At 40.4% G+C, this 25,897-nt stretch overlaps 2 protein-coding genes across 2 annotated transcripts in view; one reads left to right on the top strand and one right to left on the bottom strand.

The window, feature by feature from the left end:
• Positions 1–4,987, top strand: part of cftr (CF transmembrane conductance regulator) — a 42,902-nt gene extending 37,915 nt beyond the window's left edge. The window contains exons 26-27 of the mRNA XM_024803378.2: positions 1,245–1,350; positions 1,745–4,987. Of these exons, the coding sequence (XP_024659146.1) occupies positions 1,245–1,350; positions 1,745–1,960 (322 nt within the window). The 3' untranslated portion in view covers positions 1,961–4,987. The remainder of the gene's footprint in view (positions 1–1,244; positions 1,351–1,744) is intronic.
• A 1,199-nt stretch (positions 4,988–6,186) lies between these two features.
• cttnbp2 (cortactin binding protein 2) overlaps positions 6,187–25,897 on the bottom strand; it is a 99,756-nt gene continuing 80,045 nt past the window's right edge. Inside the window, exons 9-23 of the mRNA XM_004556307.3 lie at positions 25,322–25,439; positions 24,419–24,709; positions 19,502–19,597; positions 17,246–17,325; positions 16,479–16,565; positions 15,236–15,335; positions 14,754–14,930; positions 13,567–13,739; positions 13,068–13,246; positions 12,328–12,563; positions 12,005–12,196; positions 10,984–11,035; positions 10,667–10,766; positions 8,281–8,394; positions 6,187–7,662 (exon numbers count right to left, since the gene is read on the bottom strand). Coding sequence (XP_004556364.3) covers positions 7,309–7,662; positions 8,281–8,394; positions 10,667–10,766; positions 10,984–11,035; positions 12,005–12,196; positions 12,328–12,563; positions 13,068–13,246; positions 13,567–13,739; positions 14,754–14,930; positions 15,236–15,335; positions 16,479–16,565; positions 17,246–17,325; positions 19,502–19,597; positions 24,419–24,709; positions 25,322–25,439 — 2,349 coding nt within the window. The 3' untranslated portion in view covers positions 6,187–7,308. The remainder of the gene's footprint in view (positions 7,663–8,280; positions 8,395–10,666; positions 10,767–10,983; positions 11,036–12,004; positions 12,197–12,327; positions 12,564–13,067; positions 13,247–13,566; positions 13,740–14,753; positions 14,931–15,235; positions 15,336–16,478; positions 16,566–17,245; positions 17,326–19,501; positions 19,598–24,418; positions 24,710–25,321; positions 25,440–25,897) is intronic.

Consider the following 25,897-nt stretch of genomic DNA (forward strand, 5'->3'; position numbering starts at 1 on the left):
TTAAAAATATCACTAGACCAGTATATGGGGCTTACATGTGCTGTTAAATGGTCACTACAGCGGTACTTTTATAATACCTTTCTACTCAATTGAGCACTCAATGTGCTTTCTACTGCAAGTCTCATTCATCCCGTCACACAGCACTTTTATGTATGTGCAGGGTTTCCTAACTGCTGCAAACACAAAGCGATTAAGTTAACAGTTAACCTTCTGATTGGTAGATGACCTGAGCGATAACCGTCCACAATGATTTAAACAATGAGATCAGTCTCTATGCAAGTAATCCCTTGGATCTAAAAGCTCTTGCTTCAGACTGCTCTATATGCCGAATTTTGGGCATTTTTTCTACTTTTAGATCTGTATGATTTGAATCATAAGGTATATCTTTAATATGACCCACCCAGTCTGCTATTCAGACTTTTTATTTGTTAGGGGCCACCAATCAGAAGAAAGTTGGCTTAAAGGAGAAGGAGGTGAAGGAGGCTTGTTTCAGTCAGTCGATGAACTGAGTAGCTACACAAAGACCCAGAAGAACTGTGACTGATTCAAGGCTACTTCAGTAGAATCCAAGGAAAAAATAGCATTACAAGCTCACGGCTGGATTTTCTTTATTCCGCTTAAACAAATAGTCCCATTGAGACTCAGTGTCTGATTTACAAGAGAGACCTGTTCCAGACAAACATATCAAAATCACAACAATAAAAAAAAAAATGAAATAGCTAAAGTTAGCTCAAAGGTATTGCCCAAAGGTATGACCCCATGTGACAAAGGAGCGGCGACAAGTAGCTTTCATTAGAAGTGAATAAAAAATGTTTTGTCTATGAAGTTCCTTTGCTAACACATGCTTAAACACAGCTGCCTCCTGAAAGAGTTTGTATATTGTTTGTGGCGTTCTCCCTGTTAAAGCCAAGCAGTAAGGTGAAGTCACATTGCAACGGCAGTCATGCAAATCCAGCATGTGTGGTGTTCCTGTCACTGCATATGGTGACAATCCAGATTGCTTACAGTAATTTAAGCCTAATGTATGTGTGTGTGTAACCATATGTGCAGGATGGTGGAGAAGGGGGGGTCATGGTAGTAAATGAAGCTTATAATAAACCGTCTAGCTTAATGCTCTGCAGAATTTGCCTGAGGTTAAACTAATGCAATAGCAGTGAAGGAAAAGCCTTTGATAACAGTAATGTGTGTGTGTGTGTGTGTGTGTGTGTGTGTGTGTGTGTGTGTGTGTGTGTGTGTGTGAACAGAACACTGAAGGTCCTGAGGAAGACACTGAAACAGGCGTTTTCAGGCTGCACCGTCATCATGTCAGAACACAGGGTGGATCCACTGACGGACTGTCAGTCATTCCTGGTAAGTTCTGGTCTAAGTTTATTTCTGAGTTGCTCTCATACGTTTGTCGAAGTTTATGAAACTCGAGTAGAGCACTGTAAGATCATCTATCAACACTCCCTCATGCTGCGGGTCTTGAAAGTGCTGGGTTGTTTGCAATGCTAACAAATCGTGTTGCCTTAATGGGAAGGTCAAAACTTCCTTACAGGGGACAAGAATTATTATCTGCAGAATAATAACCCTGCACATAAACTACTTTTTCCATACGTGAGTTTTCAAAATAAAACAAATATATATAAATGCGGCAATTTGTTTTTACATTTCTGGTGAGTTGGCATATTTTACAGAAAAAAAAGAACATTTTGATGAACAACAAAATGAAGCTGCCTCTCCTTCCTCTCTCCCTCCTGTTCAGATGATTGAAGGCAGCTCCATGAAAACATACGACTCCATTCAGAAGCTCATGAATGAGAAGAGTCACCTCAAACAGGCCATGAGCACAGCCGATCGGCTCCGCCTCTTCCCGACGCTTCACCGCCTTAACTCCAACAAGAGGCCGACGCCACAGACCGCCAAGATCTCCTCACTGCCAGAGGAAGCAGAAGATGAAGTCCATGACACGAGACTCTAACTGGCCAGCTGCAAACACACATGCGCATACACACCTGCAGGGACAAACAAACAGCTGTTTGAAGACCAATGATTTGGGGTTAATTTCTGAAGCAAGATTGACGAGGCCATAATGACAGAATCTGAATCAGTTTGGACAACTCAGGCATATTATTTTACCCACTCTTAGGAGAATAGTGAATTGTGTCTTACAGAAATTGAAGCCACATTTTTCATAGCCAAACATAGCTGCTGAGATCCACTTCACTGTCACAAAGTAAAACCAGGATTATGAAGCTTTGCACACATTAAAAAAAGAGCTATGTCCTAAATTACTTAAACAGTCCAGCTACCTACTATTTTATTAACCTTTTACCAAAGGTGTGACTGGAGCCGATCCCAACATAGGGCAAAAGGCAGGATAAGCAATAATAAGTAAGTAAAGTTTATTACAGAGAGCTTTTCACAAAGAAGCAGTCACAAAGTGCTGTATCACAAAGCAGAGTAAAACCTGCCACTCTGGACAAGTTATTACTCCATCACAAGGCTAACACAGAGACAGTGAACCACACACTCACATCTAAAACCAGTAAAGTCATGAGCTAACCTAACACGAATGTCTTTGGACTGTGGGAAAGAACTGGAAGATGCTGAGGAACCCAAAGAACATGCTCAACACAAAAAGAGAAGCCAGCAAGGAGGTGAGGTGATGTGTTAACCACTGTACCACTGTGTCGCTCCCACCTCAGAATAGGCATGTTTAAAAGTTGCCTGAACATGACTGAGTGTGCACAGTGCAAAATATGAAGGATGAGAGTACAGATGCAAAACTTCTAATTGCAGGTGTCTCAAACATTAGAATAACACAAATGCAAGTTTAGGAGTATTATTTTTTTGTTTGTTTTTTTTAAAGAAAATGTGTGCAATGGTGAATTCTGCCACTAAATTAAAGGAAAATCAGTGTGTGTGTGTGTGTGTGTGTGTGTGTGTGTGTGTGTGTGTGTGTGTGTGTGTGTGTGTGTGTGTGTGTGTGTGTGTGTGTGTGTGTGTGTGTGTGTGTGTGTGTGTGTGTGCGTGCGTGCGTGCGTGCGTGTGTGAATGAAAGGCTTCACAAGCACACTGCATGGAAGATAAAGAAGAGTATGGAAAGGGACCAGCTAAATAGAGGAAGAATCGTATGACTTACAAAGAGCTGACATGTAAACAAAGCACATCATAGCATGCACCAGAGTCCGGGTTCAGTCTGACTAAGTGGACACTGTTATTTAGCTCATTAAAGAGCTCCGGCAGGTTTCAGTGATGAACAAACAGTACATGAGCTCATTGAGTTCAGATGGTTCTCACAGATGTGCTCTTCTGCACTTGCTTTGAAAAAAGGGAAAGAAATCCATACTTGTCTTTTTGCATGATTTGTTGTTTAAACAGGATTTTTATTGGTTTCAGTTGCAGTTTTTTGTTTGTTTTTTTTGAAAAGCATTTTGGCTAACAGCCAGCTCATTTTCACTGGAGCACCTCAGACTGAACGTCTAATAACAGCCACTGTAGAAGCCTGACTTTTTAGATGCATTTTGAATGAGTGTGGAGCATGTAACTGAGCATTGTGAGCAAACAGGAAAACACTAAGGCCATATACTTTGTTCTCTATTCTTGGCATATGGAACCGTTAAAAAATAAGAACAATCACAAGAACAGATGTTCTTCTGTTTTACCAAAATGTATCAGTATCAAGCAGGAGTCTTCATGCACACCCTACACAGTCCCCAAAGGCAGCCATTCAAATCCCACTATTTATATTTTTACTTGTATAGCAGGCATCCCGATAGCCAAGCAGTTAGCAAGAGTGAGACAATACACTCCACACCAGACTGGAATAATTTGAACAAGTCAAATTGAAAATAACTGTTGATATTAGCAAATGTTATTCAATAGTTTTGAAGAATCAAATTATAACCATACTATAATTCATTATAAGTTCCTCATTTATGTGGTGAAGTTGCTGTTAGAACTGCTCTGAGATTTAGCAGCACTCACACAGGCACTCCAAAGGCATACTGATGTATCCTCGACCAGCATGTTGGTGCTGGGCTGAAGCCTCCAGGCCACCTCATAGCCTCCCCAAGAAAGACAAAGCATCCTATCACACTGTAAAACCTGCCTAGGAACGGCTCAAGACGCACAAGTCTGGAAAAATGTCAAGGTGTCTGGTGCAAAGGATTGATTTTAATGACGTGCTCGTTGGCTTTTACTTTTTATTTATTGTGGCTGTATGTGCCAAACTAGGAGATCAAGAGCAATAACAGCAGCTCATTAAATGAGACTTCTGCAGTGGCTTTGTGTGTCTTTTTGGATTTTTCTTTTAAATAAAGCAAATAGTCCCAAATTCCTTCTGTCTATAGTCAGTCAGTCTGACCCTTAAGTAACTTAACTGATGTCCACAAAACAGTGACGCTGTTGGCTGACGCTAATAGTTTGTGATGACTCTGATACCCTTATTTTTCTATGCGTATGCACTTTAGAGACACCCTGAGGTACTCACCAGCTTTCACAGCACGGAAACAGTCACACAATTAAAAAATCTGCACTTTCATGTCAAATCCTCAATGAAAAGTAGAATAATGACATTTGAAAACAATTATCTTTAATTTCTCAGCCGCTATTGTTTTATGATTTATGGAGAGAAGCTGGTAATTTGTCCAAAGTAAAAAAAATAAAATAAAATAAAAAGAAATGTGAGAGAAACTTTTTAAGAGCTACTGCTGTACAATTGCAAAGCATGTTGGTTTTCTTTGTTTATCAATTCTCACAATTTCTCAGTTCTTCGCTCTAGACTTTTCTAACATTCATTGTATTTTGAATTATAATTTTGTAAAGCACCGCTGCAGTAAATGAAGGTACCTTGAAGAAATGCCTCAATATGTTAACTGACATTTTTTTTTAACATTGTAAATTAAGAACAAAACTGTTTCTTACTCATAGGAAATGGGCAGAGATGTCCAGAAATGTATAAATGTATTTGTCAATCAACTATATTTCCAGTAAAACTAAAGATTTTGAGAATTCAGATGTGGTCGTGTTCTTTTTCTCAGATGTTTGTATGGAAAACATTTTCATTTTTGGATCTTATAGTGACTGACATATTCATTACATCCTTTAAAAAAACACCAAATGTAAAGCTGTATATATATCCAATCATTACACCCATATAATTTAAAGGAAACGAGCTATGGGTCATTTTCAATGCTTAGACCTTACTATGGTGGCTCTGTGTAATTCACAGTTCAGTGGACCTTGCCTCCTTCTCCCGTTCACATTCTTTTAGTTGGTGCATATCCTTAACTCATTATTTTAATAGTATTATTTGACATGTAGCTATGTTAAATATGAACATAGCCCTTCCTCTAACCCAGTTCTTAGTTAATGTTACATCCCTGACATTTTAATCTGATTAGTCAAATATTATCATGAATCAATTTTATTGGAATTCCACGTGAAAGACCAACACAAAGTGGTGCACACGTGAGAAGTGGAACGAAAATCATACATGATTCCAAACATTTTTTACAAATAAATAACTGAAAAGTGGGGTGTGCGTAATTATTCAGCCCCCAGAGTCAATACTTTGTAGAACCACCTTTTGCTGCAATTACAGCTGCCAGTCTTTTAGGGTTTGTCTCTACCAGCTTTGCACAGAGACTGAAATCTTTGCCCATTCTTCTTTGCAAAACAGCTCCTGGTATTAACAATGGACCATTTAAAAGATGGATACAGCTCCTGTTTTCCAACTTCTGAATGAGTCATCTTTGTTTTGAAACTATGTGAAGCTAATGTTTTCTGGATAACCCAGATTTACAAACATACACAGAAGATTTAAAAACTATAAACCATACAGAAGTCTCACTAAATGTGACTTCGTGAATATAGTATAATATATAGTAGTAGTTTTCAAACATCTACTACTACTCATCATCTTGTAAATAGCCCAACAACTATAAGGACAGTGTAATAAATAAACATAAATAAATAAATAATTAATAGTCAGGAGAGGTGTTAAAATATTAAATATTCAGAATAATATAAATTTTTTTAAAAACACTTGATACTTGATACAATTCACCATATTTTATGACATGGTTGGTCAACTCTTAAGTCTTTTGACTCAGTGTGCCAGTTTTAAAAAATGCAGATAAAAAACAAACAAAACAATAACAAGAAAAAGCAAAAACAAATAAAAAACGAGAAAGGCTGACGGGGGTTTTGACAGTGCTGTGTTTAATTCTTGTGCTTGACAAAAAAGACAATTCTTTAAACTTCAAACAGCTATCGTACAGATCAAAATCATATGTTGCCTAAAATCTCTCCTGTACATATGTATAGATATATTTATATATATGTACATAAACGCTTCCGATAAAACATGTCCTTAAAAATAAAAACACACACAGTAATAATGGGAAGCGTGAATAAAAAGTGAATTACAGAGTTGGGGATCAGCTGAACACGAGTCAGGGTAACTGATGAGCTTTGAAAATATTTATTATGGCTTACAATTGACAGAGGACATCCTGTATTTCTACAGTTCTATTACTTATTGCCACAACCACCTTCACTATGAAACAAGTGAAGGGCTCAGAACCAAAACTCAATTTACAAACACTATATACAAGTAGCCTGTTTTTCTCAGCTGTTTTGCTTTAAGATTTATATCACTGTACAAGCATCCACATACCACATACACCGATCTATAGAGCATTTAGACTTACTAATTCTTATGTACAAATATTTGGTAAAACCCTGATTAATTTCAACAGTATTTTAACCAACCTTGCAACTATTTAAAGATAAAACACGTGAATATTTCAAAATACTTAATACCCAAAAGAAAGCAAAAAAAAAAAAAAAATCAAAAACAAAAACAAAAGAAAGAGAAAAAACCTGCTTTTTCCTTCTTTGATCCAAAAACACTCAGTGGCTTCAGAAGTACAGCATTTCACTTTAAGTACACAAGAATACTGTGCCAGGGCTGTTTTGAGGCAGGTTAAATACTATAGGTGAGTCAGTTCTTAACCCGTCTCTGAATACTGTCACGTACTTGCTGCAGGTTGATGCACTGGAATTAAGGCAACAGTAAAACAACCTGCTGCATTACCTTGTGTTGTTTCCCACACACGAGAAGCCACTTTTCTTTAACCCCAAGCAATCACATAATTCAAATACTGTAATAGAATGAAACTATGGTCCCCAAGTACACAACTGTATTACAGTGTAACAAGTACTAGTAACAAGTACAAATACTAAGAGTCAAAGGTTGTCAGGTACTTAGTCTTTACATCATGACAGGAAGAATCGTGGGGAGGAGGAGGGAGAAAATGTCTATTTGTTTTCATGCAGGTCTCTGTGGAGAATCCAGATCTCCTCATGTGATTGGTTGTTGTTGTCAATGTTGCTGTAGTAGTTGTTGTTGCTGCTGCTGCTGGATGGAGCCTGCTTTGTTCTGCTGTTGGTGCTGCTGTTTGTAGTTCTGCTGCGGCTGTGGGGCGTCTGGATTCGGCTGGGGCTGTTGCTGCCATTATTGTTATTGCTGCTGCTTGGGGTGGCCGCAGAGACGCGGGTGTGCTGCCCTCGGCTGCTGGCGATGGGGAGCTGTGATTTGACACGTGGGCCCGATCGTCGATCGCTGCTCTGGACAGACACCTGGTTGGAGCTGCGGCTGGACTGACTGACGGTCTGCGGGATCAAAGATTGAGCACGCTTTAACGTTTTCATGTCAGTGGACAAAACTGGTGGGGGCAATAATGCATGAAATTACAGAGGAGATGTGAAACGTAATCAAGTTACTGCTTCTTACTACTTCTAGTTATAAGTAACCTGTTTGTGGTGTAGTAGACGGATTAGCAGCAAGAGTAAGCCAAAAGCTCAGGATTCAGACTGCTCTGCACAGCTACATTCAGACATTGCTTTCTACTCTTCCTCTGTTTTCCATCAAAAAGTGTGGTTTGCACCTGCTGCAAGACCGTTTAGAATCAGTGGAGGGCCAAAAGTTATAGTGATGGTTTAAAAGGAGAGGAGCTAAATGTTTCAGTGAGCGGATCAGCACAAGGCTCCACCAAGGCCCATTATAAGATAAATAAAGGATTAATTACAACTGTTAATTGTGCAATGTTGCTTTAGTTGAGTGAAAGAACAAAACTAGAGAGTTGGAAATTAACTGGAACAGGTCTCGTTAAATATCAAACCACCACTAGCGTTTGACTCACAGGCTAATGTATTCATTGCTTTCTGATGCTATTTACTATAACTATTATTTATCACAGTGTTAAGCTGCTAATCGCCTTTGCCTCTTACTCTTTCCATCTGTGGTCGTTGCTGGACTGCGGTTTCTTGCTCAGCCTTTCGTGGGAGCACTGCTTCTCTGGGCAAGCTGGAGAACAGGATCATGTCATCTTTGGTGTGAGAGATCTGTAAGAGATAGAGAAGAGTATTTCAAGCAGCAGCTCATACCTGGAGGAGTGTAAGTTTTGACTTTTCCCCCCTACTTTTCTACACAGCCATTTTCATAGGCTCAAAAGTCGCTGGACACCTGCTGACCAGCAGTTTTATGGTCAGGTGAGGCCAAATTACATATGACGTATGATTGGTATGGTTTCATGAGAAGTTTCATGAGGTTATCATTATGCTGCAAAACCACAATAAACTTATCAGAAAGCTAGCAAAAGAAATGATGGGAAGAAGAGAAAAGTATGGAGAAGAAAAAAAAAACAACAGTTCATAATCCAAAGAATACCACAGTATCTGTCCAGCATGAGGGGGAAATTTGTATGCTTGCCAGTGGAATTGGACCACTAATGTGTAATGATGTGAGTGCTCACAGAAGTAGCAGGAGGATTTCTTTAGTGTTCAGGGCAATTACTCTCTGCTAACATTCAGCCAAATGCTGCAATACTGATCAGAGAGTGCTTCACTGTGGAAATGGATAATGACCCAAATCATACAGCAAAAGCAACCCAAAAGTTTTATAAGCTGCAAAAATATGATCTTCTTCAATGGCTGATCTCAAACCAACAGAACATGCTTTGCATTGTTACTGCAGACACAAGTGAAAGCACAGAGATCAGAAACAAGCAACAACTGAAGGCAGCGACAGGAAAGGCCTGGCAGAGTGTTTCTAGGCATGAAACACAGTATCTGATGTCCATGAGTTCCACACTTCAAGCAGTAACTCACTGAAAAAAAACATGTTCACCCCAAAATTCAAAACAGTCCTTATATTTAAAATGATTTTAGTTTATCCAGATCATTTTTAGCATTAAATACCAGTCTGGTCACTCAGCAGCGATCTATATGTCAGTGCAGTGAACTTTGGGTTCTTACTGAAATGGTGGGAAGTACATTTCAAGTTTTTAAAACCTTCCTGGGTCAAAAGTCAGTAGTTGACAACATTTCACATGCAGTATTTATATAAAATTATTAGTGCTGTCGAAATGGACGTGTTAACGCACATTAATCCGCCATCACGGTCAACGCGATCAAAAATTTTAACGCAATTAATGTCAAAAATTGCAGAATGACTCAAAATCCCTGAAATGTTTCTGTCAACGCATTTCAGGCAGTTTGTCCAAGTAGAGTTACCTTCGCAAATGGGCAGCTGATCTGGTAGTGACGGGCAGCTGAACCAATCAACTCAATATGGAAGATGATAAACGCACATTGGCGTTTATCACCTCTCGATGGGAAATTTGAGTATTAAAAAAAATATCACATTGACGCGAAGCATACGTTAGTCGGGTATGCTGCTAGGACTTTAGCTAACGGGTCACCCAGCTTGCGACAAACCACTCACGGAGCATCGGGGACTCAGTAAGTCTACCTCGCAAATATTGACCGACACAACTGCCAAGTGGACTGCAACAAACTGCAGACCTATTAATATCGTTGAGAACAGGCGCTTTACATAGCTTTGGCTCCACGTTTCAAGGACTTGAAGTGCCTCACGAAGAGTGAGAGTGGATAAATGTTTACACAGTTCTTTTTGTTAACACGAATGTTCAAGATGTTCAATAAACATGTTAAGTCCGTATATTTTCCCTTTTTCTCGAGTCTGTTTGCTCATGCAAAATGAAATGTGATCAATATAGAATAAAAATGAATGATATTTAATTGTGATTAATCAAAATTAATCCACAGTAACCCTGTGATGAATCTGATTTAAAATTGTAATTGTTTGAGAGCACTAATACATATATTATATATTAGTGCATACTTACCTGTTAGTATGTAGGGTTTTTAAAAAGTTGTATTTCACAGAAGAGAATCTGTGCTACAAGATTGAAGAAAACTATTCAAATTCTCTTTGAATTTAAGCATCCAATCGTTGTGTTTATTCTGTATTTACTTCATTATATTGCATAAATATCAGTTACAAGCTTAAATATATAGTTGAAAAAAATTTAATTGCAACCAGGCTATTGATCAAGAAATTGCGATTAATTACAGAAAATTGTGCGATTAATTTGTTAGATTTTTTTAAATCTATTGACAGCACTAAATTATATGTCAACGGTCTCCCCACTATTTCAGTTAGCCCTGGTCATAAATTACTGTTAACGGCACATTTCCACTGGATTGATAATATAACTGACTTCCCAGCATTGAAACGTCTCTTTTAAGTTAGAGTCGGAGTAAATCCATTGTGTCAGTGAGTGAGTGGAGAAAGGCTTGTGAGTGTGAGTACCTTAGTGATGTCTGGCTCAGATTTGCTGGAGCACATCGTCTGCAGTTCTCTGATCAAATCGGTCTCATCATCAGAGAAAACAGACAGACCTTCGGGCTGTCTAAAAAAGTATAACAATTTAAAAAATTAATAATAGTAACAATAATTTTTACAAAATATATATGCAAAGGCACCTAACCTACTGTAACAACTACTTAATTAAGCTATTTAATAAAAATATGTTTGCAGGTTCTGTCTGTCCACATATTAATATAAGGTACTGATGCTAATGCTATTACCACTGCTGCACATTTATATTAATGAGACACAGAACCAACCTCTGGACTTTGCCATTGGAGATCAAGCTGACATCAGAGCTCGAGAGAGAACCTGAAATCATAGGTTAATGTACAGCTTTATTCATACGACATGAAAAACGGCAGTTCACTTAAATGGCAACAGGAACAGAGCCAAAAGCCTGGGTTTTATTAAAAAGGCTTATCTATAGAAACACGGAAGGTGAGCTGATGAGTACACAAACTGTGCACGTGGACACAAACAGACCTACCAATAGTTTTAATTAGAAACAACTTGCTTTCAAATATAAAAGATGGGGATTTGTGGTTTCTTCAGAGTAAAAAGGAGAAAAGAAGAGGCAGGCAGCAAATGTTAGGGCTGGTAAACAGTGCCACCTTGTGGAGATTGAAGACATGTGTCCTTAATCCGGGCTTTCAAATGTCTAAATCTAACGCTTTACGCATTGTATTTTAACAAGCTCTTTATATGTGACTGAAAAAATGCTTTATCTGAAGTATCTGAGGACTTTCATTGCTCTGTTACATCCAGAACGTCACAGTGTAATGATTTTACATTTAAAACACAAAATAATTAAAGCTGTCTGAATGTGAAGAAATAACCACTATGACACAATGTCGAAAACATCTATGTGTTGTGGTGAAGAGATATCGTCTGCACTTGGGTTGGGCCGCACGTTCGTGTAATACCAGTTTGTACCATAAGATGGTACCAGCGAACCAATGCAACTTTTATTTAATCAGGAAAATCATCGAAAAAAGCATTTACAGCTGCAACCTGGACAAAAGCAAAGGTGAACGATGGCAGTAGATAACAAAGTTAAAAACAACAGCATGCATCCACAATCAGGTGCCGGGTGGTGCCACCAGTTACTTTACTGTTATGGACCAGTTTTAGTTAACACTTACAGAATACAATCACGCCTTGATACCTTTAAATTATTCAAGTAAACCTGCCCCTCCAAAATGACAGATTTTTAAAAGAATATTCCCACAAGTACAAATACATTGTTCATTGTGATCCAATGCAGAGCAGCATTCTTACCCTCTCTGAAGGAACTGCTGCTCCAATTCAAGGCGGGGCTTCCCTTCTTCCGAGGGCTGGTGTTGGATCGTCTCAACTTGCCACTGTCCCATCCCCTTCTACCTCCTCCGCCGCACATGCTTCCTTTATAGGGGCCAACAGCTGACAGAGGGAACGTGCCACCCTGAAACTCTAGCAGGTATCTGTCGATTTCTGAGGAATAAGGGAAACACTGTCGATCAGTGCATTTTTAATCTCATGTCATGTCTTTTTCCCTGCTCACTTATTTCCTTTGGGAACTTGAGTGAATCAACAGCCAAACATCACATGTGACGCACACGCACCGTGTCGAGGCAGGGGGCATCCCAGGAGTACAGCCTTGTTGACCAGGATGCTGAGAGCGGCTTTCACCACAGCCTGTTGTCCAGCACTCAGCCCACAGTTGCTAAGACATGGTCGTTGTGATGAGGGGGCTGGAGAGTGAGAGGTGGAAGAGGAGGAGCGCTTGGCTGTTACCCGGGAGATGATGGCTTCTTCTACACGGGGGACGACCACAGCATTCCAGAGACGTGCCAGCCACCTGCACATATGTGCACACACGCAAACATGTAAGCTTCCAAGCACGCACACACTTCATAGTTCTTCCCTTAAGTCGTTTCCTGATCTTTTTCCTCTGGCCGCAGATTATCTGGTCAACACTGAGGTCGTTTCAGTTCAGTTTAGAATGTTCATTTATCATAAATGAAGGTAGAAAGATAAACACTTTATATGGAAACAATCATAAATCATTAATGTGTAGAGCAAGCAGCACTTTTTAAAATGTAACCAAATCAACTAAAAGCTCATTTACAACAGATCTACTAAGTAATTCCGTCACTTATGTACAAATATTCACTGATTTTGTGTTTTTCATCACAGCAAATTAAACTACTCTCACCAAGAGGGGGACTGTGCCTCTGTACAGGTCAAACAATCAACAGTGCAGGGCTTCAGCTTTAATTCAAATCGCATAACTCCTTCACTTCACAAATGAGCACTGGAAACAAACTATAATCTTTTTCTAGATAGAGACATGTTCACACACCTTACAATGACCTGCGCGTTGTTTGGGACCACAGGGCAGGACAGGAAGAGCTGCGGGCCCAGCAAAGCCTCATGGGTCCCCAGACGGGACAGGCAGGCATTGAGCTGCTGCCAAACCTGGCTCACCCACAACACCAACCGCTCCATGACGCCATCAGGAGACCAAAGTCCAGTCCCCATCTGGGGGAAAGAAGCAGGGCAACAGAACTGAATATGTTCTGCTCTTATGATAAAACACCATGTGGCTAAAGTGAAATATCAAAAGGACATATGGGAAGGAATATCACAGACTGGGTTTCCTGTGAACAGTTCTATGTTTTTGATCACGTCTCCCTGTGCTACTCTTAATGATCCATTTCCTAACATTTGAGCTTGTTTGGGATTACAGGTGGAAAAAAAAACAACAACACAATTTTGGTTGTGATTAAAACAAAACCGATCTGGCCATCCACCAAAATGATGCAGTCTCTCTGGCAGCTGCAGCTAAACCTCTGTCCGACCTTGTGAAGCAGCTTTTTGCGGAGGTGCCTTCCCAGCATGCTGTGCAGTGGCTCCTGATCCCAACGAAAAGTGACCCAGCGGAAATGCTGCTGGAGACGAAGCTCTGCTCCCTGCAGGCGGGGCTTCGATAATGTTGCAATCAGAAAGTTCCCCTCTCGGAAGTGGTGGGGACCTGAGGGAAGGAAGGACAAGACAAAAAAGCTGATTTATTTGGCATCATCTTCCTAGTCAGTCTCTTATATTGTTGTTATTATCTGACTGTTGGTTTTGTGGTTGAGCACAGGGAGCGCGTTCGCTGTCCACTCCACTCTAGGGCCTGCCTGTCTGCCTGCAGTGAGCTATGTTGTCAGATGGAGGCGGTGTACAAAGTATGTCCTACAACCAGTCTGTGGTCCGTGAGTCAGCCACAGAGTGAAGTTCGAACATACAAAGAGCTGAAGTGTTAAAAACAATGAAAAGTGTCCACTGCAGTCACTGTCTGTGCTTTTCATGCTTTATTTTATGATCTTTTACGCTTTTTTGCCGTTCTCCCTTTCTCGGTGAACTCCACTATCACTACCTGGTCTATTCTGGCCCACATACCTACCAATCAAAGTTAGGCAGTTCCATATGTCATCCACTTCCAGTGGCATGCAGTCAGGATCTTGAAAGAGTGCACGGCTGCGTGTCTCGTGTGGGTGAAAACCCCTTGTCCCCTTCTGTCTGAAAAGCTGTGTACAGACAGACACACTTGCAGGACTATAAACCCCACTTAAGACTTCCTGTTTACCGAAGAGCACAGACTCTTGTACAAAACAAATTAAAATTACAGCTGCAAGCTGCAATGACAGGGCTCTGAGCGAAACTTTCCATGGCACCTTGGACATGCCCTTCAACGAGAACTCCTAAGCTTTGTAATTTAGCTTGGCCAACGTCAGCAGTTGAGACTGACCAAATGTGAAGTTGATCCCATATAAACTCATACACCCCCCCACCCCCACCCCCAAAATCAGTCAACTTACTGCTGGGCTTAGCGCAGGGATTCAAGAGGATTTTTGTGCCTCTTGGTACCAAATTTCAAACAGCAGTGGGACTAAACGTTTGACATAAAAGTTTCCTCCACCTATGTATGAGACACCAGACCTTATGTGTGTGTGCTTTACTACACTGTCTGTATCTGTGCTACAGGCTCTGTCTGCAGCCATACCAGTGTTCAGGACCAGTGATGAAGCAGCGCTCCTGCTGTCCAGACTGTGGCAGAGGTCTCCAAGCAGGCCTGTTAGGGATGCAGCTTTCTCCAGTCCCTCCAGCAGGACTATCACACAGTGACCAGTATGTCGAGCTGGTAGGCTGACCCCTGACCCCACAGCTGGCACCAGGAAACCTGGAAGAAGAGGAGGAAGGAAAATAAACAGCAATACAACATAAAGCACCATCAATACAAAGACAGGGGAAACTGCACGATCCTAAATGTTGTCACTGCTTTAAATCGCTGTATTTCTGTGAGTTGATCTGAGGCACTTTGAGAGTGGAAGAATGAGTGATTTCCTCCCACCCGACCCTTCCAGAATCAACCATAAAGAGACAGAAAAAAAATTCTTTTGTGCAATAAATGTAGCTGATTAAATTAAACCATGACTTTTAAATATGAAGCTTTCCATCGGTGTGTCTGCTCGTGTGTTTTCCTACCACAGCTGATGAAAGTCTCAAGCAGATGCTCTTTGGTCAGGCTCTCTTCCACCTCCACCCTCACCACGTCACAGCTGAGCCCCCCTGCCTTCTGCTTCGACTGATAGAGATACAAAGAAGAGGTGGGGTGGGGGGAGATGAGTGAAGAAGCACAAAGAGGTAAGAAGGGAGCCCGTTGTCATGGAAACAAAGGAAATGTACGGTTACTATGTGCCGAGTGAAATGGAGCAGGAGGAAATTCTGAATGAGAGAAAAGGGCTTTTCCACATCAGAGCTATCAAAGATATTCCTCTGTCCTTCATTTGCTTTTTAAATATCGTGGCATTTCATTGTGATACACAGCTTTAATAAAAAAAAGAAATCAATAAGTAAATGAATAAAAAGGAATAATTATTACTAAAGCAAGGAAATCATCAAAACAGGCACCACAAATACAGAAGAATGACGATTGCCACATGACTGATTAGACACAAGACACTGTACAGGGCTTTCATATACATGATTCCCTGTGTTTATGTAGGTAATGGTTAATACCGCTCTTATGAGTGAGAATTTCACTTTCTAGTTTAACAGTCGGACAGTTCGGCTTCTGTTCTTAATTCACAATTCTTCAACCTAACCTTATTTTTTCATGTAGCCACATCTTCTTTTGTGTGCACGTGGAAAAATACAGTTTCTGATGCCATTACCAGACTAACGTGTCAATGTGAAAGCAGCAGTGATTCAAACAGTTTTTGCCCATGTGCTGGCCAAATATTTAAGAATTTAAAAAAAAAGCATCACTGATGATGAATTTGAGTTCCACTGTGTGAGTTCCCTCTATCCCTATTAAATCTGTGGCCTGTGGGAAGGACCAGTGGCTAGCCTTTGGTGTGTTTCATCATGTTGTAATGAGACATTGCATTACTGTTTGCCAGCAATTTCGGTTTCATTGCATCAGCCTGTGCAACAGAGCCAAATGCAACTTTGTTTAAAGATGTAAAGTAGAAGATTTTCCTCAGACTTAACTGTCAGCACTCCCTGACATGGAAGAAACTCACAATTACACCTCAGCTATGAATGAATTTGCTTTCATGAAACTTTACTTCAAAGTAAGACCATGTTCTCTCACACATTCAGCTGTTCAACACTACACCTCCCTTCACATGACTGGCTGAACACACACAGTGGTCAGGTTTTAAGTAGGGGTTGTAGCACTTCTTTGAGAGCGCAGCGCTCCGAAACAGCGTTTAAGCCGTGGTACCTTGATGTAGTGAGCAACCAGACCGGCGATGTACTCCTGACAGCTGCCCTGAAGCCCATGAAAGATGAGGTTACCATACTGCTCCACCTAAACACAGTAACAGAAACAGGCAAAGACTGAGCTGACAAGAAGAGAGAATAATGTGGTAGCATGACAGTCTGTCTACATTTAATCCTGTTGTTTAATAACAATTCCAATTGGATTGAGATCTGGTGACTGTGGAGGCCATTTGAATACAGTCAACTCACTGTCACATTCAAGACACCAGTTTGAGTGACTAATATATTGTCCTGCTGGCAGATGGGTACACTGTGGTCATAAAGGGATAGATATGGTCAGCGACAATACTCAGGTAGGCTGTGGAGACACACCCCACACCATTACACCACAACCAGCAGCCTTTTCTATCCAAAAAGCTGCTGGACGAATCTAAGCATTCAAATTCTTTTGCTTGTATACGGGGTTCTGCCATGGATTCTTTTATCTACACATGCTATTATCTCCTCCCCCCCTTTTTAAAACAAACATCTGTGATGACAAAATGCCTGCTTTTGATGCAGCCAGCAGGGGGCAGCATAGCTGCTAGAAAACCACACCCTCCATTTCCTTTCATCTGTCCATCACCCACTCCTCTTTCTTTGCCATCTCTCTCACTAATGGTGTATCACTTCCTCTGTATTTTTCCAGCATCTTACTCACCAAATCCCCCCAATCCCTCACACTCCTTTGTGTGTATTTGCATAAATGTGTGCAATGTGCGCGCTTACCAGGCGGACATAGTTGTGCAGCAGTGGCAGGGGGAAGAGGGATTCCAGAGCCAATTCATCGAGGCATGACTCAGACAGACCTGTCAAAAAAAACCCCACAGACGCACAAATAAATCCTCAAATCCAATCTGCTTTACATGCGAGGCTCCTCTATGCGAGCCGAACCTCAAGGTGCCCTTGGAATAAGAATGTCCTAAAAACTAAAAACAGCATGTTTAATAGCCACATTATTTATTTCCTCAGTGCTTTTAGCTACAGGCCTGCAATACAGTAAATGTAAACACTGCTGTCAGTAAATCAGAGCAGAGTGAGGGTATGGTCTACGTGGATATTTACTAATAGCTCTTAATGCTTTCTGCCAGTGAGCGGGATGAATTACAGTTGTGAGAGGTTTAAATCCACACGCTGAGGAATCTCAGTCACTCATCCTTCCTCAAAGATTTTCACCTAAACCACAGTTTTTAGATGAACTGGAATAATTCTCGACACAATCTCTGAAAGCTTTGTCACTATATTTAACATATCTAAACATTAGTTGAATCTAAATCTTTACGATCTTTCATATAAAATACAGAAGATCATTTGCTTCAAAAGCAAACTGTGGATGTTGTCCCAGTCTGCCCTTCATAAGGAGTAAACACAGGGGTCAGTGAAGTCAGCTGTCTCTGTTTACAGAGTCATTTACAAGATAATTTGCAATTGCAGGCAATGAGTCGAAGGCTGTGAGGGCAAAGTAAAAACAGAAACAGAAGCTATTTAAATAAGGCTGTACGTATGCCAGTACTGTGGAGTTGGATCGTTGGGATGATAATGTGAAGGATATTTCAAGACATCAAAACCTGCTTTTAGGTATGTCTGCCAGCATCTCACGTGCATTAAAGTGAAGAATGTACAAAGAAATGTAGACAACGAAACATCAAAGTTAGAGCCGTATCTAATATGGGACCACGTCTGGACTCAATCAGAACCGACAGGTTCAGATTCCATATGATTTGTCCTGCTCCAAAAAGTGAGCTGATTCAGTCTCGTCCTGTCCCGGATTCCCAAAAACCATGAAATATGAAAGGACCGACACATTTCTGCTGTTAATCTGAAAAAAAGAAAACGAGTCTGGGGGGCTCGGTATGCTTTGTGGTAGAGGCTGTTTTCCAAATTTCCTCTGATAGTTAAAATTTGTATATTTTTTTCAGGATTTGGGGCTTTTTGAAGCTTCGAGAGCATAATTTACATGATATGTGATATCAAAAGCGTTGCTGTCTGAAATGTGCTGTGTGAAAAAAAAGAAAAAAAGAACGTGTAATAAGCCAAAGCTTCAGCCTTCATCTGCTCACTGAGTATTTGCTTTATTTGTTTTATTTACTTCCATGGGAATTTTGTCATTGATTAAAAAGGTTATTGCAGTAATTTTTTTTTAAAGAGGATCAGTGAGCGTGGCTGCAGAAAAGCGATGAAGCACAAACCTTTCAGTAGCTCAAAGAAAGCAGTTATGATTAAATATGTAAAAGAACACGCACAGAGAGAGAGATTTTGGATGCATGTTATTTCAGGATCAACCTAAATTGAATTTCCTTAGATCTGATGGTAGATACAGCAGAAAGCCAGAAGGAGAATACAGACCAGACGTTGCTAAAAGCACACAAAAGTGTCAACTAACTGCTTTAGTCACACAGTCTACAGTACACATAGGAATCCTGGATGCAAACTTAAAGAAACAGACCAAAAAAGATTCAGGTGATGATGATCTAAAGATCGCACTGTTCCTTTTCCAGGGTGGAATGTTTTTAAAGATGTTTGCTATACAATCATTCCACCCTGCAAAAACAGCAGCTTAAAGAAATCATTAATACCTGCTAACATAAGCTGAAAGTTGTATTTCACTGTGTAGGGATCGTGACTTAAATGTAGGCCTGAGCACAGAGCTGGTGTTGCATCACTCAAATAGTGAATTTGATTAATTATAATCTTTTATTTATTCAACATTACATTTAAAATGGGTATTGTTTCATGAGACTAATTATTCTGAAAAATGTTCTGGCTAGAGTTTTCCTTCATGTGGTGCGGCTCAGTAGGTAGAGCCTGTTACAACACTGCCTACGCTGCAAATGCATCCAAACAGATTTGTTGGGCCCTTTCATCCACCAAATGGCATTTGTTACCAGTGATGGCAGCTCTGATTCTGGTGTGTGCTCTGAGCTGCTGAATGAGCACCGACTCTGATTGCCAGGTTTTTTCGTGTTGCGTTTTTTTTTTTGTTACCTTTGAGGCGGATGGTGATGCACTGGCTGAGAGGTTTCCTGACCAGGTCCCAGGGGGATACAGGCAGCTCCTGACCTGGTAACCACTCAGTATCTCCTGGAAGAAAAAATAAAACCAGACCCATTACAATCACACAATCTGAGCACACAGTTGTTAAACAAACAGTTTACTCATATGGTGACACAAAAGGACTGCATACACAATTATAAGCAGCCTATTGTGTAGTTTATCAGCATGTTATGTAGTTGTCCTTATCTGTTCTGCCTATTTGTGGCATACGTGTATTAGAAGATGGGAATTTTATATACGTGTAATATAACAAGGCCAGAGACGGAAGAAAAGAGTAGAAAGAAGAAAAATGGGCAAAACAGGAGAAACGATGAGAATAAAAGAAAGTGCAAATAAAGCATAACAGGTCACCAACTGGTGCATTGGCAACAGTCAAAAGACAAAGAGCTACTGAAAAAATAACAGATGCACAAACAAACATAGGATCTTCTCTGTGTGTGTGGGTGTGACTGTTTGTCACGAAACGTACTTGATAATGAGGGTGGGAAGCCATAACAACACCCCCCAGGAGACCCGGACCGCCCACAGCCCCCCATCAGCACTGAAGAACCAAGGCCACATGTCCTGATGATAACCGCATGCCCTCCCTAGATGGAGCCTCCGCAGCCAAAAGATCAGAGGCAACGGCCAGCTGATCCACCAGACACGAACCATGAATTTAAGTATTTTAATAAAATACAAATGTTTTTGTGAATGTCATTCATGTAAAAGAAAACAAAATTATAATTACAAAAATCATTTTATTGATTTCAAAATATCTCCGATCGTCCCAGTTTGCGTCACAATAACCTTAAACAAAATGTTCACCACCAGGGGGCAATGTTTTACCAGTGAGTGTGCTGACATTTTTTCAGGAGTGCTCCTGTTCTTTAAACTTTTTTTAAATTTATTTTTTCATTCCAAGACACTGTGGCTCTTGATTGCGTTCCCTGTTGTCATAACGGGTGGCTGTAGCTCAGGTGGCAGAGCGGATCAGCCACTAACCAGAAGGTCGGTGGGTCGATCCCAGGCTGCTCCAGTCTGCATGCTAAATATCCTTGGGCAAGACCCCATGTTGCTCTCCGATGCATCCATCGGAGTGTGAATGTGTATGAATGTTAGATACTTAGCACTTAAGCTTAGAAGTGCTTGTGTGAATGGGTGTGATTGGGTGTATAAAGCGCTTTGAGTGCTCAGACAGAGTAGAAAAGCACTATATAAGAACCAGTCCATTTACCATAAATAAGAATCTATTTTTATGACTATGTTGATTCATTGCCCGATCTTGTGGTTCAAATTACATGAAAGTATACCCCAACTATGCTTACTGTGAGTGCTCAAGTCATATAACATGCTTGCAGCATTTTCCTGCAAGCAAGCACTTGCAGAAGAAAACCTTTCAGGAAGAAATCTTCTGACACAGGAAGAAGTCTCCGACCGAACCAGTAACTGCACTGCTTCATACGTATTAACCAATTCTCATAACATCAGGGGAGGAGCAGCTTAATGCAATTGCCCTGAAAGCTGTCCCACTGCCGGCTGAATAAACATTCAGTGAACGTGAACTAAAGAATGTGGAACACGTAAAAAGTTCAATATAAAAACAGTGCGGCACATTTTTTTAAATTATTATTATTAGTAGTAGTAAAGCTGTGGTAGTACAAAAGCACTGCAACTTTTGTAGGATTGTACTACTGTAGTGGCTTTACAATACTATTCTGTAGTCACCAAGTTTGGGGACATTAAAACGCAGCTGTGAGGTTAACATTTCACCTAAAGAGCCAATGACAGATGACTTCGATGAACAGTGTTCAGTAAAACTGCCAGAAGTTGGGGCTAAATTGCCCTGTGCTGACTAGAGTTTGTGCTTTTGTACAAGTCTCCATTTGTACTGCAAACTGAGACTCAGCTACACTTTCACTTCAACCCAGAGACAAACTGTTCAGGAAAAGGGTTGAGAGTTTTCTCACTGACTGGACATCCAACTTCCTTTTTTAAAATTATATTTAAAAAAATATTTTCACACTACTGCAGCAACAGTTTCCACAGCAAAGGCAACAAATGAACGATGTAAGGCATGGGACTAACACTGCTCCCAGACCAGCCTGGCAGTAGCTGATACTAACCTGATTAGTGATGATTATTTGTACATTTTTCAATTAATTAGTAAAAATAGCAATAATCATCAGTACAAACCCCCAAAATATTTAGTTGCAGTAAAAACAGAAATTAGGAAAGCAACACATACATCTGAATCTAAAAGGAACACATATCTGCCATTTTTAGGTGTTCTGAAAAGCTCAAAAATGTCACAAAGAAAAACAGATTCACAATTTAAATACTGGGAGCGGTCTTTTTTCTTCTTCTTCTGATTTTAAATTTGAACAAAGATTAAAGCTAAGCGATTAGTATTCAAATATTCAGATACCAATAGTTTAGTTTCCCTGTTTGTGTTTGCTATTCATTCTGTTTTTGCCCCAGGCAAACAAAAACAACAGTTAAATGTCATGTTACTGTTAAATCATAAACTGTTAAATAAAGGTTTTTCATACTATCATCACGCCATCTTTGCTGTGACACAACAGCACCGATACAGGTAAATGCCATTGTATCAGCAAGTCATCAATGCCAACATCCTTACTTGGAGCAGATTTGCGTCTGTCCCTAATTTTTTAATCAGCTATATTAATCGAATTCCCCGCAAATGCAGCAATTTGATCTTGTGCAGAATATTTCTGCAACTCTCAACTTATAACGTCATTAAATTTCACTCATCTAATAAAACAATAAATCACAAAAACTGAGACGTGTAAATAGTTGCAGAAGTCGGCGCTCAACATAAAGGTATTCAATGTAAACACCCCGCTAAAAAGCCCAGCATTGAGCAACAAAAACACAAAGGGAAATGTATGCGATGTGCTGAAACAAATGAGACGTGGATGGAGACTCTCAGATAGAAAGTCAGACACCAAAAAGTGTCTCTGTGTCTTAAGTTTGATCCCGGTTGACACAGAAGACTGGCATTTTCTCCTAAATTGCCGTCTTCCTCCCCTTTCTTCGATCCCTTCCCCCCCAACTTCATGCATTATGCATCCCTCTTCTGCTCATGCTTTCTTTCATCATCAGCCGCAAAACACACACAGAAGCCTAGCAGTCGCTAAGCCTCTTTAGAGACAGATACAGCACGAGAGACAGTAAATGTGTGACAGAGAGGTGTAACAAGAGACTACAGCAAAGAGACGAGCAGTCCTTTGCTGGCCGAGGACATCGATTTCCTTTTTATCAGTCTGGAATTCAGAGGGACCTTTACTGCAACACACGCACACACGTAACTCTAGCCCTGAATAAGCCTCAAGCTCAAGAAAGGACTGGCTTCATAGGGTGACATTTGAGGACCAAAAAGGACACAAACATAGGCGCAGCACATAGACTCTCCACATTTCCCAAAAGATTAAATATTCATTATTTCAAAGAAGAAGAAGAAGAAAAAAATCATGTGAGAAGCTCTAAGCATCAAGCCAAACAAATACAGTCTCACAGCAGATGGCTACAGCTGAACATACAGGAAGCTGATAAAAGATTCTACTGTGGATACATTTATACAGACTACAAGCACTCAGTAGAATGCTTTTACACAAATTGTCCACTTTTTCTTCTGGACTAGTTTGTAGCAATAAAAAACAAGCAGTCTGGGGATGGACATCTCTGCCAAGGCTGAAAGCCTCCACTGCATGCATGAAATTTTGAACCCAGAATGTTTTTTTCTTGAGCACATCAAAACAATGCCACCCAATCCTTCCTTTTTTCAAATTTAATATGCATTTATAAGGATGTGATAAGAAATTTCTAATTTTGTTCAAGTGCACAATAGTAAAGAATCCTTCCAAAACCTCTGAGCTCAACCTCCAATAAAAATAGCACCCAAAGCCTAACTAACTAGTAAGAAAGTAAGAAACTGAACTAATGACAAAACCTTGGAAATTGTTTTTATTGACATGCTGATGTAGCTGATCTGACTGACTGAATAACTTTAGCTTCAGGTGTAATCAGTAAATATCTCCAAATGAACAACCAGACCAGGAAATCCTGTTAGATGTGACAGTCATTGTTTGTTCTCCAGTTGTGCTTTTAAATCTAATTATTTTAGGTGATAGCCAATGGTTTGTTCTCCATATGGACTTTTTACCTGCATGTAGCCAAAGTACACCCACTGATAGCAGTGTTACTGCTCGGACTGCAAATTTACTACAATCAGAGCTAAAAAAGACTTCATGCAAGCAAAAGTTTGCAGTTTTAGAAAAATAATGCAATACAGTGGCTAATGACTACTTCATATGACCGTAACGAAGCTTCTATTTGTTTTAGTGTATTAATTCAAGGAGTTTGTTACCTTTACACTGCAAGGACAGCCACTGCCGACATTAATCTGTACTTAAATGAGACAGATGCACAACAAGCTAAACCCTATCGCACTCTTTATCCCATTTAAGGGCATGCAGCCTCTGTAATAGAGCAGATACATGAAAGAGTAGCAGCTTTTACACCAATAGAACGAAAACACAGATGAGTCCTATTCTTTGTCCTTTCCTTTTACTTTGAGAAGATTACTGAGCCAAGTGACACCAAGTTCAAGGAAGATTAAAGGATGTACACAAGGACGGGAGTGCATGAAAGGATGAAGAAAGGATATATGGCAGGTAAAAGAAAAAAAAGAGTAAAGAGTGAAAGAAAACAGATGTAAGAATTCTAAGTGTGTTAGGAAGGTGAGAAAGATGAGGCAAAGATGCAAAGGAAGGACAAGGAAGACAAAGCAGTGAAGGAACAACAGAGGGATAGAAATACAGAGAACAGGATAGAGTGTTTCTTCACCTATGAGGACGGAGGCGATACTGGCAGGACTGAGGCCTAGTGGGGGGCGCTGCATCTCTTCTCTGGCCATCTGAGATTCTCCACACAGGATCTGGAGGTGGGATGTGAAGGTGTGGCTAAGGGCAGCGCTTAGCTGGGCCCAGTGTGTTGAACGATCAACCGACACTCTGCCCAGCACCCAGTGGGTACCGGGGAGCCCCTTCGCCACATCCTCTTCTAAGGCCTCAATGGGGCACATGGACCCTGTCCCTCCTCCTGAACACTGGAGATAAACCTGGACCCGATAGAATTCTGTGAAGACAAAGGAGAAGAAAAGCATGTGCACAGAGTGGGAAGAACATCAGCGATGTGTGCAATTACATAAGGAGTTAAAGCCACATTTACGACACGCATTTTTGCAATAATAACACAAGCTGAAAAGAAGACCTCCGTGTGATACTTTTAATTTAATGTTGCACACAAAATGAGCAACGCAGTGGCTTACCCAAAAAGCCTTCAAGCAACCAACACAGCAGTAAACAGATAAAGTACTCCACCTCCTTCCCCACACATCACACCATGGTGACTGGGTGCAGTTTTCACAGTTTCAGTTGCACAGTGGGGGAATAACCTGGAGACTACAGCTAACTTTCAGTTTTACCTTCAGATGAAAGTTTTCTGCATCAACTGGCTACATTTAATTTTGTTTGAATGTAAGCAGGCAGCTTAGATTCAACCAGCTTGTGTATCTTGCCTCAACTGCACCAATAAAAATGATGCCCCAAACTGCAAAACCTAGTTCCTGGATAAGTATAATGTGGTTCAGAGGTGCACAAGGAGATGATCCTCCAGATCAACCAAATTAAAATCAGGATTAGTTTTTGTGTGTAGATAGACACACAGCAAACACAGGCAGCTACTCACGGAGGTTTTCAAGCAGATCTTTGCAGTCATCAGTTGCCACGTCATGAATAGTGCGATTACACTTATCCCTCCTCTCAATGTCCTGTTCGCTGTGACTGCACAGCACCTCCAGACACTCCTATACACACAAAACAATAAGAATAAACAAAAAAATGTATTTTCTCAACATACCGGAGACTTTCCACCCCGACTGAAAGTCTAAGAATTTGTTTTACGGGGATGCGATCACATTATTTTTTTGTCTTTATCGCTATACTAGTCAGATATTCTAGCAGAAATGCAAACTCGTCTATCTATTATTCAGTTTTGGGCTGCCTGTATTCCTCAATTTCTTGTCCTTAGCTGACGGGAGTGGTACCCAGTGTTGTCATCTGCTGCTGTAGCTTGTCTGCTTCAAGGTTTGACATGTTCTGCATTCAGAAACGCTTTTCTGCATACTTTGGTTGTAGTGAGCAATTATTTGAGCTACTTTTTGATCTGATCTCTGGCATTAACACTTTCACGCAAAGAACTCACTAGATATTTTCTCTCTCTATAAATCCTAGACATGGCTATGTGGGAAAATTCCAGCAGGTC

The sequence above is a fragment of the Maylandia zebra genome, linkage group LG7 (genome assembly GCF_041146795.1).
Source record: "Maylandia zebra isolate NMK-2024a linkage group LG7, Mzebra_GT3a, whole genome shotgun sequence".
Taxonomy (NCBI): Eukaryota; Metazoa; Chordata; class Actinopteri; order Cichliformes; family Cichlidae; genus Maylandia; species Maylandia zebra.